Below are 18,329 nucleotides of genomic sequence, written 5' to 3'. Positions count from 1 at the left end.
GGCAGGAAAAAAACCCAACTATGAAAGACTTCCAGAGGAGGGAATAATGGGCCAAATCCAACAAAGCCAAATAGAACAGGTTAAATGTGTGATTCTAAAACCTCACTGAACTGAATCAGAAGAGAGAATCCGGCTTGCCACCCACACAGGCAGCTAATTTTTTGAAAATGCTTTAGCACAAAATTATAGAAGGGGTATACAAACTCTGAAGTGAGGTAGACCTGGGTTCAAATGCTGGCCCTGACGTTTATCAGTCACTTTGGGTAAGTCAGTTAATCTTTTTGAAACTTAGTTACCTTATCTATAAAGTATGGTACTGTAAGTTACTACTTCCTTTTTATAGGAAAGCTGTGAAATGGAAGCAGTATACATAAAGATATAATCCAATTTCCAGAATATAGTACTTATTCAATAGTGTTCTTCTTTTACAATGGAGTAGGAAAAATAGTATAAGGTTTCTCTGCAACCTACTCTGAAGCCATGACTCTGAAGTCCTTTATTTTTATCTAAAACAACGCATCTACAAGTAGAGGATAAGAAAGACAGATTTCAAGGTTCTAGTCACAGTAAGCCCAAAAAGGAACAACCAATAATATCTAAATGCTTGGACTATATTAATATAAGTAAAAGAGACAGCGTGTGAGCGTAGAGCGGGTCTGTACCAGGGAGGTACAGAGGAAGAGAATCTCAAGTGGACTCCCTGCTGAGGACAGAGCCCAACATAGGGCTTGATCTTATGACCCTGAGATCATGACCTGAGCTGAATCAAGAGTTGGATTCTTAACCAACTGAGCCACCCATGTGCCCCTAGACTACTGAATTTGTAATTAGGATTTTTGACAAACTAAATCGTTTAAGAGAAATGGTCCTTTGAAGTCTTAAAGTAATGCTGCCTGAGGAACAGTTAATGAACAAAGGACTATTTACCCTAAGGAAGAGTAAGACTCAGGAGGGCCCTGACAGTTGTCTTCATGTGCAAAGTAGAAGAGTAAAATTTGTTCCAGAGGCTCCTGAAGGCAAAATTGGAATAAACAAATAACCTGTAAGTAGAATAATTTCTACACAAACTTGGGAAGAGGTTTTTAATATCTCACTAAAATTAAACAGACTCAGGGGATCCCTGGGTGGCTCAGCAGTTTAGCGCCTGCCTTTGGCCCAGGGAGTGATCCTGGAGTCCAGGGATCGAGTCCTGTGTCGGGCTCCCTGCATGGGCCTGCTTCTCCTTCTGCCTGTGTCTCTGCCTCTCTCTGTCTCTCTCATGAATAAATAAATGGAATCTTAAAAAAAAAAAAAAAAAAAAAAAAAAAAAAATTAAACAGGTTCGAGAGATTACATTTACAGTAGAGTATTCAAACAATGGCTATTTGTTAAAGAAGTTATATAAAGAATTCAATTTAGAAAAGAGTGATAATGGGCAGCCCGGGTGGCTCAGCGGTTTAGTGCCTGCCTTCAGCCCAGGGCATGACCCTGGAGACCCGGGATCGAGTCCCAGGTCGGGCTCCCTGGATGGAGCCTGCTTCTTCCTCTGCCTGTGTCTCTGTCTCTCTCTCTCTCTGTCTCTCTCATGAATGAATAAATAAATATGATCTTTAAAAAAAAAAAAAAAGTGATAATGAAATGAATCCTATAGCCCTTAAATGTATAGACTGCTTTGACCACTGATCTAGCACATTCATTTTCCAAAACAAAAAGAGCCATGACCTCAACACTTAGCTTATTTAAACTTATATTTAGCTTATTTATTGCTTTCTGTGACTGGTAGAGTTGAATATATGTTATACATATAAGGATACACACACACATTTTTAAAAACTATAACAGCAAATTTTTTTTTCTGAATAATTTCTTAGTACAGTGTACACTTAGTACAGTGTAAGTAACTGTCCTACCATATAACATATCTGTAACATCAAAACCAGTTTAGGTCTCAATTATTGCCTATAACAAGCAGAAGCATAAGTCAAATGTTTTTTCTAAGAGAGAAAAAACAGAGAAATTTCAGGCCCTAATAGCATAATGTTACAGTGGTTTAGGCAGTCAAAGAAAAGATAATACTTGCATTTTTTTAAACTGCCAAATAAAAGTAAATTTGTTTAAGGAAAGCAAGCTACAAAAGAGGTTGGCTTATGAGAATAAAAACTCCCTTAAATTTCAGAAGAGAACTTAAAGACATGCTAGATAAACTCCTACACTGTTCTGATTCAGGCATGTCTGAAATTAAAGAAGCATACCTTGAAGCTCATTAACCTGGTTAATCTTAACTGTAATTTCAAACTTTAGCTCTCATTTCTTTTCTAAAATACCAGTGAGCTTTAGTGACTTTTAGAACACTAAAAATAAAGTAATTCTGAATGAATTCGAGATCATATTTCATCAAGCAAGTGACATTATCCAGTTTCAATTCACTTCATATGCCTTAGTGTTAGAGGCACTCACCTCTCTGGTCTTACATTAACCTCTACACTCTCATTATCTTGTTTATCTTTGGTATTCATAAATATCAAGGCTGGGGTGTTCAAAATACCATAAGCTACATATGAATCACTTCACAAAACATTAATTAATATAGGTTAACAATCAGTTAATCCGAAATCTTTGGGACCAGACATGATTTGGAATACAGATTTTTTTTTTTTAACATGAAGGGTAATATGGAGCATATATAGCTTATTACATAACACCTCCAGTGGAGCCCAAGGCATCATCCTGTAGTCAAGCATGCTGAGACTTTCACAGCAAAGCATAGGAATGCTCACATGAAGTGGGATAAATAAGGACTATATAAATAGCATCCTGTGAGTTGAGGTGAGGTTGCAAATAACATTTAAAAAACTTTTGGATTTTAGAATCATATAAAAGATTGTGGATGTATGTTCTAGCCTTACCTCAACATGCAGCATGAGTAAAACTGGAGAGTGTTGACATTTTGAAAATTTCCTTTGCTAATATTTAGTTGACTGATAACATGGGAGGAATATCAAAATCCTATTGGATATCCAGTACTTAAAAGTATATACTGATAAGGATGTTAATTCCACCTGTAAGATGTGTGCCAAAATAATGTGTTACACCTGCATAATTTACCAAAATTTTATCTATCTATCTAATTTAATTTTTACCAAAATTTTATAGATGTCCACTCATAGGCAATGCAATAGAATCTTTAAAAGCACTATAAAACCATTAAGACTATCCTGAACCTAATTCTTAAAAAATGTTTCATAAAGTTTATTACAAATGGGGACTAAGAATATCTTAGCTCTGACAGATCATATACACAAAAAGATTATTATTTTTTCTTTGAGATACTGTTGAATAATGGAAAAAATAGAGGGCTTTAGGTCAAAGAATAGATATCAAGCCCTGCATTGGGCTCCCTGCTCAGCAAAAAGCTTACTTCTCCCTCTTTCTTTGCTCCTCCCCCTGCTCATCATGCTGTCTCTCCCTCTAAAATAAATAAGTAAAATCTTAAATAAACAAACAAATAAATAAAAATGTAAGTATTTCAGGGGCACCTGGGTGGCTCAATGGACTGAGTGTCTGACTCTTGATTTTGGCTCAGGTCATGGTCTCAATGTTGTGAGAGTGAGCCCTGCTTTGGGCTCCATGATTGGTGGGTAATCTGAGATTTTCTGTTTCCCTCCTCAGTCCCTGCTCATGCTCTCTCTCAAATAAATAAATCTTAAAAAAAATACATATTAAAAAATAATTTTAAAAATTAAAATGCTTTCCATTAAAATGTTCTGATTAAATTATTACTAAATCAAAATGCTTTAAATTAAAATGTTTTTTATGTATGCATTAACCGGAGATACATATACACTCTTCATGTATACTCCCAAAACACAAAAAGTGCTTTTCTTATATTGTTACAGAAAACTGTACCGTTTTTTAAAATAAAATCTGTAACTCTTAAATTATCTTTATAGTTTGTATAGCTAAGTGTAACAAAGGAAGAAAAGTTGAGGGGAAAATATTCAATTTTATGCTGCAATTAAGGAAAGATACTTACTCAATCTTCTGCTGCAGCTGTTCAGAAAGCTTTTTATTTTCTTCCTGGAGAGTATTTTTTTCATTCACTTAAACATAATATGAAAAAGAAGCACATATTATAGCTATATGAACATGTCTGTTAGGCTTTTTTAATAATATCATTAATTATGGAGAAATTAGGATTTCTAGTTCTAAGTCATATGTTAGAGTTAATACTACTGTGCAAGACTAATCCGTTACTAGGTAGTGATTACTACATCCCATATATTGTGCCAGTTCCATGTAACTAATTAACTGATAATTTTATTTTATGCTTTAGGCAAAAGAGAAAAAGTACTTCATGTACTGGGGAGTACAGTTTAATTATCCATACTAAGGTCAAGGGAGCATTCCATCTGTTACTCAGCCCTACTAATTTCAAATACCATTTTAGTAAAAGATATCTTGAAATAAATCTGATAATAACAGTAAAATAACACTGAATAGCAGTATATAATTTTTATAACGTAAGCAGATTTAGGTCCAATTTTCTTCCTTAGTCATACCCTGTTTCATAATTTTGGTATTAGTATTTGTTTGAATCTACCTTGACTAAATTTGTGTTTATTTAATTTAGAAAGCAGAAACTCAACTTTGGGCTATAATTTCCACTTCAATCAGCACAAAATTATTATAAATCCTTAGTATGAAGTCACTGTTAAAGCACATTCTTCACTAGGAGGAATATCTAAGATCATAGTAAATATGACTAAACCTCTAAAAAAGAAAGTTAATCATATTCCAAAAATATGTTAATAACTTAGTGGTTTACAAATCTAAACATATTTTCCTTCGTTAAGTAAACAGAATTTTTTTTTGGCTATCTATAATACGTGAGGTTACTAAACTAACCCTGGTTAACTTTACTAAATACCAATTAAATTATATGAAATAAGATAAAACTAAGGAAACAAACATGGACATGATCAAAGGAAATTTCCTTCTTGCTTTACAGCTGATAAGACTTGAGGGCAAATGTGAACAATGTATATCCCATCTTTTTGTACCCTATTTCTTATTGAAATAAGCATTAAATTAAATCTACAGAAAGGGAATAAAGGACATTTGAACTTTTGCCTACATGAGGAAAAAGGTAGGTAAACAATCCATTTGACGGCAACCAATTTAATAATAGGTTTAAACAACAGTACATTATGTTTTAAATACTTAATGAATAAAGAAAGGCAACTCACTAAGCTCTGTGATAAGTTTAAGATTCTGCTGCCGGATATTTTCAAACTCTTGCTGTTTTTTCCGCATATGCTCTTCAGTTACTGCACAGCGATCACATAATCCTGCTCTTAGCCTAGGACACAAAACCAAAATATTTTAATTTTTTAAAAAAGATTTTATTTATTCATGAGAAACACACAGAGATAGAGAGAGGCAGAGACACAGGCAGAGAGAGAAGCAGGCTCCATGCAGGGAGCCTGATACGGGACTTGATCCTGGACCTGGGGATCACGCCCCGAGTCAAAGGTAGATACTCAACTGCTGAGCCATCCAGGCATCCCAAAACCGAAATATTTTTAGAGTAGAACTTATTCTCACCAGAAAACAAATATGTGAGATGATGCTATGTTAATTAGTGGAAATTCTTTCACTATGTATATGTTTATCAAATCACCATGATGTACATTTTATTTCACACTTTTATCAATTATACCTCTATAAAGCTGAAATTCAATTTTTCAACTTCTAAAAGTTATTTCCTTATATTTGGACTCCAAGATTTTTATACTTTATGAAGCTCTAAAGAACTGACTTGGTAAATAGAGAAAATTAACTAGTTTAATGATGTATTATTCCTTTAACATATTCTAGAATAGGCTGAAATCATGCCACAACATCACTTTCTACAATAGATTATAATTCCAAGTGGAATTCTGTAAATTCTGCCAATTTTATTTATTTATTTTTTAAAGACGTATTCATTCATTCATTCTTGAGACAGAGAGAAGCAGGGACATAGGCAGAGGGAGAAGCAGGCTCCATGCAGGGGGCCTTACATGGGACTCAATACCGGAAGGCCAGGATCACACCCTGGGCCAAAGGCAGGCACTCAACTGCTGAGCCACCCAGGCATCCCAAATTCCGCCAATTTTGAACTCTATCCAAGGGAACTTCTTTTTTTTTTTATTTATTTTTATTTTTTTTTAATTTATTTATGATAGTCACACAGAGAGAGAGAGAGAGAGAGAGAGAGAGAGAGAGAGAGAGGCAGAGACACAGGCAGAGGGAGAAGCAGGCTCCATGCACCTGGAGCCCGACGTGGGATTCGATCCCGGGTCTCCAGGATCGTGCCCTGGGCCAAAGGCAGGCGCCAAACCGCTGCGCCACCCAGGGATCCCCCAAGGGAACTTCTTTATTGAAAAAATGACCTTGTTTTATTTTATTATAGTCAAAATATGAACTCCAGTCCAGTACCATGGGGCTGAATTATATATTAAGCAAGCTGGCATCTGTATTGCTCAGTACAGCATTAACACATATTAAATGTTCAACGTTTTTAGTTGAATGAATATTAAAGGTCAAAGAATACAAAGTTTAAAAAAAAGGTATTTCATATTTTCCTCTTTTCAGCATAAAAAAACTTAATGTTAGAAAAATTCACAATGTATTATTATGCAAAAAGTTTTAAAAATAGCTTTCACTGATTATTTGTTTAGTGCTGAAGGAAAGAGGGGAAATACACATATTGCACACAGGGGATGGGGAATGGTACAGAGAAAGGTGTACTTCAAAATGTCAATAGTAGTTATGTTGTAGATACCAGTATTATAGACTTTTTTCCTCAGTGTTTTTCTATCTTTTTCATCATTAACATTTTTATTCAAAGCTTAGTGTAAAGTAAAATTATTACATTTTCTTCATGTTACCCTTTGCGCCTTCCAGTTTTAGAAGAGTAATAAATTAAAGAAAGGCATATTCAGTAGTGGTGAATACAATAAGTAAAAGAAATAACAATGGGGGATGCCTGGCTGGCTCAGTGTTTGAGCATCTGCTTTCAGTTCAGGGCGTGATCCTGTAGTCCTGGGATTGAGTCCTGCATCGGGCTTCCTGAGAGGAGCCTGCTTCTCCCTCTGCCTGTGTCTCTGCCACTCTCTCGGTCTCTGATGAATAAATAAATAAAATCTTAAAAACAAAACAATGGAAATGATAAAATTGGTGATATATATACATATATATACACACACACACTATACATGTCTAGTTAATAATACATGCAATAATTCATATGATATATTTGGTAGTAATTTCATAGTGAGTTTTTGTACGTGAAAAAAGGCAAAGATTAATGTCACCAGCATATTAGTTATTATATATCAACCTTAAGGTCCTTTCAAACCAAACTTTGACAAACAGTAGGGAAACTAACTTAGTACTGGGACCACATGGTATGTAAACTCCTTTCCTTTCCATGTAAATGCAAACTGTTTTGGACACTGTTTATTGATGGATTAAAAAAACAATATATTTAAAGAACATATTAAAAAATATACTAGAATATTAAATGCATTGCTAGAGCCTTTTCTAGTAAAGATAGTAGGGGAATAGCTATTTTGGGGCCATATTTTGTTTAGGTGACACCTGTTGCTCTAATAGGGGAAGTTTTCTACCATTGCCTGCCATAACCCCTCTGTTAGATGCTTCGCTGTACCACTCGGAAGTCCCTAAGGCGAGAAGACTGGAATTAAATTAGAAATCAATAACAAGGGCAGCCTGGGTGGCTCAGCGATTTAGTGCCGCTTTCAGCCTGGGGCGTGATCCTGGAGACCCGGGATCCGGTCCTGCGTCGGGCTCCCTGCATAGAGCCTGCTTCTCCCTCTGCCTGTGTCTCTGCCTCTCTCTCTCTCTGTGCCTCTCATGAATAAATAAATAAATAAAAAGAAAAAAGAAAATCAATAAGAAAATTTAGAAAACCCATAAATCTGTGAATCTTAAACAATGTACTTCTAAATAAACAATGAGTTAAAGAAGAATCACAAGAAAAATGACAAAAATAGGCCATAACACACATGTACATATAAAGCAATGATCAATAAACAATAAAAAGTTCTTGAATATTAAACACGTGACTATCAAAACAACTTCAATTGTAGGGTTGTTGGAAAATAGAAGTCTTCCAGAACATGGGGGGGTGGGGGGAGACAGAAATCAGAGAAAAGATTATAAAGTATTACTTTATGACCAAGAAAGAAATGTTACAAAAAGAGAGAACATATTAAACTGGAGACAGGAAATAACAGAAAAAGATTGCCAGACCTTTAGAGATACTAGCCTTCAGGTTAGTAACAGGCTGAGTGCCTAACACATTGAAGGGAACACACATACAGCCCCCTCACAAAATTTCAGAATGATAAAAAGATCAAAAGTCCCAGGAAAGAAAAAATGTTAAAGAATAACATTAGAATATCAGTCTTATCAACATTGGATGCAAAGATAATGAGAAAACAAATGTCTTCAAAGTTTGGAGGAAAATTATTTTGGAAACTAGAATTTTATATCCTTTCAAAATATCTAAATCAACAGTAAAATAACATTTTTAGATATGCAGGGACTCTGAAAATTTACTTTCTGTGCTCTTTTCAGCAGATACTTGAGGGTGACCTATAACAAAATGAGCATGAAAAACCAATAAAAAGGAAAAATAGGCCCACATTTCATCAACCATGTTCACTGGTATATCTTCAAGGTCTAAAATAGTGTCTTGGCACAAAACAAGTGCTCCATAATTATTTGCTAACATGAGTAGAAAGAAATCATGGCATTAATGTGGGGATCCAGTGAAGAGAAACTCCAGAATGGCAGTTGTAGAATAACCTAGAAAGTAAATGGTCCAAATCAGTACAGAGTTTTTCAGCGAAAGAAGTATGCCTTCAAGGAAAAGAACAAAAAAAGATTATAATCAATAAATAGAATAACACATTACATAATACTAATGACATGGTAAGGAAAACATGTTTCTTATCTCAATATGAAAAAAGTTGTTAGAACTTCTAGGAAAAACACAGCAAACTCACTTAAATATGTCCAAGTCATAATATAATTATGGGCTGATTTGAGCAAGATATGAAACAGAATAGAAAAGAATCTATGTGGCCTGGACATTGGAAACAAGTCTCAAGTGGCACAGAGGTCATGATACTGGATCTGTAGAGAAGGAAATCTTATCCCGGCTCAGCTGAGAGTATTTATAGAGTCAATAAATAAACACTGTTTACAATTTTTCAGCTTCTATAATTAACTTATAAACCAAATATAAAAGATTGAGATCTGGTAACAGAAAACAATGTAACATTTATCAAGCTTGTCATTATTTACACTTAAAGGTTCAGCTGAACAAAGTGGGAAGTAGAAGAGAGGAAGAATGATGCCGGGAAGGGTTAAAGTATCAATACCTTCCTGCAATATAGTGGTGAGTTCAGGGAGATGGTTCAGACATTTTCCTAAAATATATTCCTGTAAAGACATACTTTTACAAAAATGTATGTATTAAATAGTTTGGAAGGTAAAATAGAACTAAAATAGTAACTGTTCAAAAATACGCAAGAGATAAATAGTATACTCATCTTCATAGTAAGAAGTAAGCAGATATTGTCTCAAATTGATAAATCAAGTGTTAGAGTGAAAATACATTATTTATGGGGCACCTGGGTGGCTCAGTCCGTTGAGTGTCTGCCTTCGGCTCAGGTCATGAGACTGAGCCCTGTGTTGGGCTCCCTGCTCAGCGGGAAGTCTGCTTCTCCCTCTCCCTCTGCCTGCTGCTCCCCCTGCTTGTGCTCCCTCTCTTGTTCTTTCTCTCAAATAAAAAAAATAAAATCTTAAAAAAAAAAAAAAAGATACATCATTTAGAACTTTGGAGAATGAAGAACTGGGACTGGCATGGGTGGCAAAGAGAAGAACAAAAAAACCTACTGCTTTTATAGTAATTATACAACTTTATACAATGTACACGCCTTACTTGAATAAAAATTCAAAAGGGGGAAAATAAGCTAAATGGTATATTCCTTTTATCATAGCATTTTAATTTAATAGTAGTACATTCTAGTAAACTTTGTGTGACATCTTTTTGAGAATTAAGGTACTAAAAAAGACATACATCTTGTCTTTCTGCTCTAATACATGTCTTCAGATTCTCAAGCATTTCTAAAGCTAATGGTAAAGTCTGTTTATGCCCTTAAAATTCTAAAGGAAACAAGTCTCTGTAAACTATTCCAAAACCAAGACACTATTAAACTATTTTAAGAGGAAACTCAATTTTAACCATTTGCTTAAAGTACCTGACATTTCATATTTACATTTCTCTTTTAAGATTTGTTCAAATTAATAGCTTAGGGTCCAATTAGTAAAAATTCAAATAGTTGACCCAATTGTGTTAAATAATTTACACACAGAATTTTTAAACTATAAAGGCCAAAGAGATGGGGGATCCCTGGGTGGCTCAGCGGTTTGGCGCCTGCCTTTGGCCCAGGGCGTGATCTTGGAGTCTCGGGATCAAGTCACACGTCAGGTTCCCGGCATGAAGTCTGCTTCTCCCTCTGCCTGTGTCTCTGCCTCTCTCTCTCTCTCTCTCTCTGTCTCTCATGAATAAATAAAATCTTAAAAAACAAAAAAATAAAGGCCAAAGAGAACAGAATATTGAAAAGTCACTGATGGGGCTCCTGGCAGGCTCAGTCAGTAGAGCATGTGACTCTTGATCTCAGCATTTTGAGTTCAAGTCCCACGTTGGGTGTAGAGCTCACTTAAAAATAAATAAATAAAAATTAAAATAAAAAATTGAAAAAGTCATTTTTGAAAAACACTGAATGAAGGAGATAAATGGCATTTAACAATTCTAATGGTTATTTAAATGTCATTCTACTAGTTGATTTGTCAGTAAAAACTGAACACTACTTGTTTCTAAGAAATCAAATCTAATATATTAAAATATAATGTATCATCAAAAACAATCCCTCAGAACCCCTACTTTCAAGTTTAAAAATGCCACTTGTATAGACAGTTCTAAAATGAAACAATATTTCCTAACTTGTTCATTACTTCCAGTTTTCTCCAGTCAATTGCCATTCTTTTTTTTTAAATTGGAGTTCAATTTGCCAACATATAGCATAACACCCAGTGCTCATCCTGCCAAGTGTCCCCCTCAGTGCCCATCACCCAGTCACCCCAATCCCCTGCCCACTTCCCCTTTCACTACCCCTTGTTCATTTCCCAGAGTTAGGTGTTTCTAGGTTTTGTCACCCTCACTGATATTTTCACTCATTTTATCTCCTTTCCCTTTATTCCCTTTCACTAATTTTTATATTCCCCAAATGAATGAGACCATATAATGTTTGTCCTTTTCTGATTGACTTATTTCACTCAGCATAATACCCTCCAGGTCCCTCCAAATTCAACTGCCATTCTTGGTAACATCTGTGAAAAAGAGTCAACTCTTGATTGCTTACAGATCCTAGTTTAAATTTAAATGGATGTGAGAAAATATGCTAGCTCCTATTTCCATCAGCAAAGTTCCACTGCTTTCCTCTTGCCTCTCTTCCACTGATGCTATCAGAAAAAGAAACATAATTCCATTTGTAAGATTAGAAAGCAACATGCTTCCTAAGTCATATTACAGTTTGCTCATAGAGATGAACAAATAAAACCTTTCATTTTGCAACTGGAAAATTTACCAGACTAACAGAATGCTCAATTGTTTACATCCCAAAAAGATTTCCTCAAATTTATTCATTTTCATTCAAAAGGGTTTACTGAACACCTACAATGAGTACTATACATGCCAATATACAACAGTGGCCAAGATAATGTCATTTGTTTTAAAGAGCTTACAGTGTATTAGAAAAAGGCAATAAAAAAGTAATTATGGCAAAGTATGATTCACATCGCGACAGTGGAAATACATGGTACTATGAAAGTACTTACCAGAATTAAATCCAGTCTAGAAAGTCAGAGGTTTCATGAAGAATATATTTAAATTCAAATCTATGGGACGCCTGAGTGACTCAGCAGTTGGGCATCTGCCTTTGGTCTAGGGCGTGATCCTGGAATCCCAGGATAGAGTCCCACATCAGGCTCCCAGCATGGAGCCTGCTCTCTCTCTGCCTATGTCTCTCATGAATAAATAAATAAATAATCTTAAAAAAAAAAATCTATGAGTAAGACAAAAAGAGGACAGTCTATTATTTGAAAAATAGTTTCACAACCATAAATCCTCTGATTAGAAGTACAAATTCTCCCTTTCAATGACAGGTGAAATATGACTTTCCCATGATTGCCAAAAATGCTTTTAGAAATACTAAAATCTATTAGACAATCATGGTTTAACTACTTTGTTCAGATTTTTTTTTTTTTTAATGCATTCTACTTCTCCACACAATGACTATTTCTTAGATTTAGTGAAATACTTTGTTTCCTTTAAGGAAAGTCTATTACATAAATAGGAGTAGAATATAAACCAGCCACAGAAAATTAGAACTTTTTATTATCTAATTTACTTTTACCAAGTAATTCCTCTCATCTAAACATCTCACAATGTTTTCACATAAGTATAAAAATAAAAATGGTCTCATCCTACAAAGAGTAGTAGCAAGTTTCAGAATTACTGTCTAGAAATTTTAACAAAACACTTTTGCTTTTTAAAGGTCTTGGCAAGGGATGCCTGGATGGCTCAGGGGTTGCGCTCTGCTTTTCCACTTGGGGCGTGATACTGGGGTTCAGGGATCAGGTCCCACATCGGGCTCCCTAAGGGGAGTTTGCTTCTCCCTGTGTCTCTGCCTCTCTCTCTCTCTCTCTGTGTCTCTCATGAATAAACAAAATCTTTAATAAAATAAAAAAAAATAAAAAAAAATAAAAAAAAAATAAAAAAAATAAAGGTCTTGGCAAAACATTCATTTGTATAGATTCTTAAAGCTTGCTCTATTTATCATTCTTATGTAACATAAAACTACAATGAAATTTTAAATAAGGCAGAATTTTACCAAATGTTATCTACTTAGACATTTAAAAGTAGAATATAGGGGATCCCTGGGTGGCGCATTGGTTTGGTGCTTGCCTTTGACCCAGGGCGCGATCCTGGAGACCCGGGATCGAATCCCACATCGGGCTCCCGGTGCATGGAGCCTGCTTCTCCCTCTGCCTGTGTCTCTGCCTCTCTCTTTCTGTGTGTGACTAACATAAATAAAAAAAAAATAAATAAATAAATAAAATAAAATAAAAGTAGAATATAGTTAGCAATTTAAAGGAGAAATAAAAAACAAAACTTCCCCCAAAAAACCAGACTAGAAAATGGACAATGCTGGGGAGTTAATATTTCAGAGTATCTGTTTTGGTAACTTTAGGTCAAATACAAATACTTTGAAATGATCAGTTAAAGTATAATTCATTTATATCACATTTACAAAATTAAAACAATATACAAGCAAGGCTTCAGGAACACAGAAAATAGGGGGTTTGTAAGGTCAAATTTTACCTCATTATCCATTAACTGTGATTTAGGGACAGTTTTTTCAATCTTTGCCAGCTAAGTTTCCTCACATGTAAAATGGTTTTATCATCTACCTTATAGCATTAATGTGAAGATTAAGTGCTAGATGTCTGGGTACAAAGTGAGCCTTCAATACATATCAATTGCCAGAGTTGTTTTTTTTTTAAGATTTTTATTTATTTATACTCATGAGAGACAGAGAGAGAGAAAGAGGGGCAGAGACACAGGGAGATGGAGAAGCAGGCTCATGCAGGGAGCCTGAACTGACGTGGGCCTCGATCCTGAGTCTCCAGAATCACGCCCTGGGCTGAAGGTGGAGCTAAACTGCTGTGCCACCGGGACTGCCCTGATTGCCAGAGTTAAAGCCTAAGAAAGATATGCTCTCCACCATTCCTCCTAAATGCTCCAATACATATCCAGAGAAAACAAGGAAATCCCTCACCACACTAAGAGTACCTAGCTGATGGTTTCCCTTTTGATCCTGAACTGGGGAGAAGGGGGCAAATGACTTTCTAGTTTCCTGATACCTCAGCAGGAGAGAGACTGGGTCTGGCTACTCTACAGACTGGAGTACAAATGGCTGGAATAATGGTCACCAATTAGGAAGGATACTGTAAGTTTTAAAAAATTGTTATTATATACTTTTACTTGTATTAATCTCATTTTATCTTCAAAATAGCCCTGCGGAGAAGGTATGGTTAATGTCATGTCATATGTTCTTGACTTTTCTTCTATTCTGATAATTTTTCTTTCTCAATTTTTTTTTGCTGGCTGAATCCTTATTCTTCATTAAACCTTAATTAGTATTAGTATGTCCAAGGATTCAGCCCTAACACTTCTAATTTTCTTCCAATACTCTAACATGTCCTTAGATATCTTACCCAGTCTCTAGGTTTCAAATGCCGTTTATATGCAGATGACTTTCAAATTCTTTTCTCTAGCCCTAATCTCTCTAGTTAGTTTCAGACTCAACATATCTATCTACTTGACATCTCCACATGGATATAACAGATGCTGTCAATACCTGCTCATATCCCTTCGTAATTTCCCTGCTTAAACCCTCCAATTGCTTCCTGTTGCAATTAAAATCCAAACTTTTTGCCTATGATTCTACATAATCTGGTTACTCCCACCTTTCCAATCCTAGCTCCTATCAGTCATTCTCCTACTCATTAAGTTAGAACCACAGAGGACTTCCTATTCTTCAAATATTTCAAAACTCATTTCTACCTAGATGTTTTGCATTTGTCTGTTCTCCAGGTGACTAGCTCTTATCTGTATCATTCAGATCTTAGTTCAAATGGCACCTCCTCAAAAAGGCTATTCCTGACACCTATCCCTTCACTTCCCAATGTCTGTGCTCACTTCATTACATCATATAATTGTATTTCTTCATAGTCCTTACAATCTGAAATCATCTTATTTGTATGACTTGCTCCAAACCTTTGAAAATTAAATATCAGCTTCATGACATGATAGTATTATCCCTAGGATGTATAACACCTAGATTGTAGTAAGGACTCAAATATTTATGAATCTGAATTAAGGGCACAGTATAAACCTGATTTCAAATTCACACCTATGATTCCAAAGCATATGGAGCTTTATTCCACAATAGGCTGCTTATTTTAGTAAATGTGCATCATCTGGGACAGGAGTTGTAGAAGACAAGCATACAACTGCAATTTGCATAGGTGCATAGTAGTAGGCTACCCCACCACTAAAGGAACAGTGGCAAACTCAAACCCACCAGCCCTTCTGTAACATATACAAAATAGTAACAAAAGAAAATTATTAATTATAAACACAGGAAACATTATTTGTTATAGGTAGTTCAAAGTTTTAAATAGCACTTATAGTTCAGACAAGAAAATACAGCAAATTCTGGAAGTCTCTTCTAAACCTAGGGTGTTAATCTCATAGGAGTGAGAAACAAAGAAGGATGTATGTGGAAGTAGAGTAAGTGATAGGCATCATCTTGGAAATACTCAGAAAGAAGAATCCCTAGACTCCCCGCAAGTAGAGAAATATGCAGGGAAAAAAGGGCAGAATACGAAGACAAATAGAATTGTGAAGCAGTTGCCACCTACTTAGAGGTAAACATGGAATTAAAGGATCAAATGAATTAGAACATTAATTCTAATTAATTAGTGCTACTCTTACGCTTGTCCTGTATCAAATACCAGATAAAGAAATATTATTTAAAGGGTAAATTGTTGAGATTGCTGTAATTAATTAAAAAAACGAACTTGTAAGAGTAGATCCTTGATTTCATAAAGTATTTACTCAATGTTGACACTGGATAAAGGGCATTTATATAAAGGTTGGGAAAAGGGTACTTTTAGTCTCAGAACTATTTATAAATTAAAAGCAATGTTCTATTAAGGAGGGAAATAACCTCTTACGCAAGAATACCCAAGAACTAGACTCACCGATCTTCTAAAACTTTAATAGTTTCATGGAGGACTTTCTGTTGCTCCCTCAGTTGTTGATTTTTGGTGAAGAATTCCTCTAGTCTCTGTGCATCTCTAAAAGTCAAGAAATAAGTTTTTAAAAAATCCTAATAGGGTAATTATCATAACAGGATTAATTCTACTATAAGAACTCCAAAGTATGGTCTCACATTTACATAACATGTATTTCTTGTATCAAAATAAGTAACTTCAAAGGTAAAGTTTAAATATCTTGTTATAGTTCAAATTATACTAGAATTTGTTACATAGTATTTTTATGTACCATAAAGTATTGTCCTATTACCAGCCATTCATTATACAATGTTGGAACAGAGGAACAAGTGGATTCTGATGCCATCAGTGGATTTTGATGACTCAATGTTGTCAAAAATGCTATTAAAATGTACACTTACGGTTTTTTATTATTTTGTCTACAGTTGTTAATGTAAGTAACAAGATATCTCCACTCATCTCTATTCCAGTTATGGGAGAGTTCATTTGCAAGGACTAAACACTAATTTGTGTATAGCATGCAGAATAGTACAAGCACATATTAAGTTCTATTTAAGTGTGTAACATTGTGATTTTATAGTCAAGAAAAAACAAAGACATCTAAAATTTTCTCCTAGATTACCTAATTTCTTTACAAGTTAGTGTCTTATTCTATCCTTCCATATTTTTAAAAATCACATTATTATATAAAGTATACATATCATTTAATTCTAAGAAAACCCATTAGGTATTTGACTGGGATTTTCTGTATGGTCTTGAAGCTGAAAAAGATAATACTGTGATTGAAACATCTTCCCCAGTTCTCCCAAGGGTCTAAAATATCAAATGATGACAAACCAGTCCACTTACAAAAAGTAGATGTCAGAATGATTATGTCAAAATGGTTAGACTGTAATATCACTGGTAGCAAAACAGAGTCAAACTAAGTAAAATGCCAGATACCCAATACAGAGGATACTTCATCATGCTGGTTGAACAGCTGATATTGAATGAGAAATGAAAAATCAATACATCTAAGAATAACTGCCTACTGCACATGGTTTTGGTAGCATATGTAGATATCCAAAACCTGGGGAATAATATGGTGATAGCTGAAACTCATTAATTTGGCAGTTTCTCACTTAATTAAAAAAAATTATCAAAAAAAAATTATCAAAAAACCCCACCATATTTTCCAATACTTCTAGAAAATGTATTTAATTCAGATGCAGTACATCAAGCTCTCGCTGATCCTACTTTGCAAGTATTTAACAAATATAACCAAATTTAAAACTTGTCTGAATTAGGGGGAACAACTGAACACATTTTCTAAGTTAACAGATTGTTAGCTGCTAAAAATAATTTGAATTTATTTAATTTAAATCATAAAAATATATCAAATATTACATTCCAGATTCATATATTAAAGACTTAGACACACTCTCTCTCTCAAGGAATGAAAAGTTCATAGCAAAACTTTTTTTCTTAAATTATGAAAAGAGAAAACTTGTAATAGTAATGTAATGTCTGATTTTCCTACATCTATACATTGTTTCTATTTAGAATGATTCAGAACATAATAGAATTTGTTTTAAAACCAGACAGACTGATGGCCAAAGTTCAAATTAAATCTAACCTCAATTACTTAATTAAATATTCATGTCAACTCAGTGGTAAACAACAGGTTTCTACTAATTATAAGGATATTTTAACAAATTCTTTAAGAAAACAAATTGATGAATTCTAAATGGTACAAAAAACAGTCATGCAATTTCAAAAATATTGAGTGAAAAATACTGTTTTCTTTTAAAGATTTTATTTATTTATTCATGAGAGACACACAGAGAGAGAGAGAGAGAGAGAGGCAGACACACAGGCAGAGGGAGAAGCAGGCTCCACGCAGGGAGCCCAACGTGGGACCCGATACTGGAATTCCAGGATAACGCCCTGGGCCGAAGGCAAGCGCCAAACCACTGAGCCACCCAGGGATCCCCGTTTGTTTGTTTTTTTTTTAAGAATTTATTTATTTATTCATGAGAGACACAGAGAGAGAGAGAGAGAGGGCAGAGAAAGGCAGAGGAAGAAACAGGCTCCTCACAAGGAGTCTGATGTGGGACTTGATCCTGGATTCTGGGATCAAGACCCCAGCCAAAGGCAGACCCTCAACTGCTGAGCCATCCAGGTAATTACAAGTGAAATATATTGTAAGACAGGTTTACCTTCGAACTCATCCAAAGGAAGTTAGTGACTAACTAACCAACTTCACCTATCTAAGGCAAGCTCAGTGTATCTATCCCACAAGCAACACTTTACTAGAAACTTAGTATCATTTTCCTAGTAGGCAACCTTCTGTTTTTCTGAGGTAAATG

At 34.9% G+C, this 18,329-nt stretch overlaps 1 protein-coding gene across 8 annotated transcripts in view; it reads right to left on the bottom strand.

Moving 5' to 3' along the window:
• RBBP8 (RB binding protein 8, endonuclease) overlaps window positions 1–18,329 on the bottom strand; it is a 101,550-nt gene that overhangs the window by 40,703 nt on the left and 42,518 nt on the right. For all 8 annotated transcript variants that reach the window (XM_026006536.2, XM_072735079.1, XM_072735075.1 and 5 more), the window contains 3 exons: window positions 15,949–16,044; window positions 5,226–5,338; window positions 4,013–4,079 (listed from right to left, as the gene is read on the bottom strand). In XM_026006536.2, coding sequence (XP_025862321.2) covers window positions 4,013–4,079; window positions 5,226–5,338; window positions 15,949–16,044 — 276 coding nt within the window. The remainder of the gene's footprint in view (window positions 1–4,012; window positions 4,080–5,225; window positions 5,339–15,948; window positions 16,045–18,329) is intronic.

The sequence above is a fragment of the Vulpes vulpes genome, chromosome 13 (assembly GCF_048418805.1).
Source record: "Vulpes vulpes isolate BD-2025 chromosome 13, VulVul3, whole genome shotgun sequence".
NCBI classification, from domain to species: domain Eukaryota; kingdom Metazoa; phylum Chordata; class Mammalia; order Carnivora; family Canidae; genus Vulpes; species Vulpes vulpes.
The sequence above is the reverse complement of the archived record's forward strand: the minus strand, read 5'-3'. Positions and strand labels throughout refer to the sequence as shown.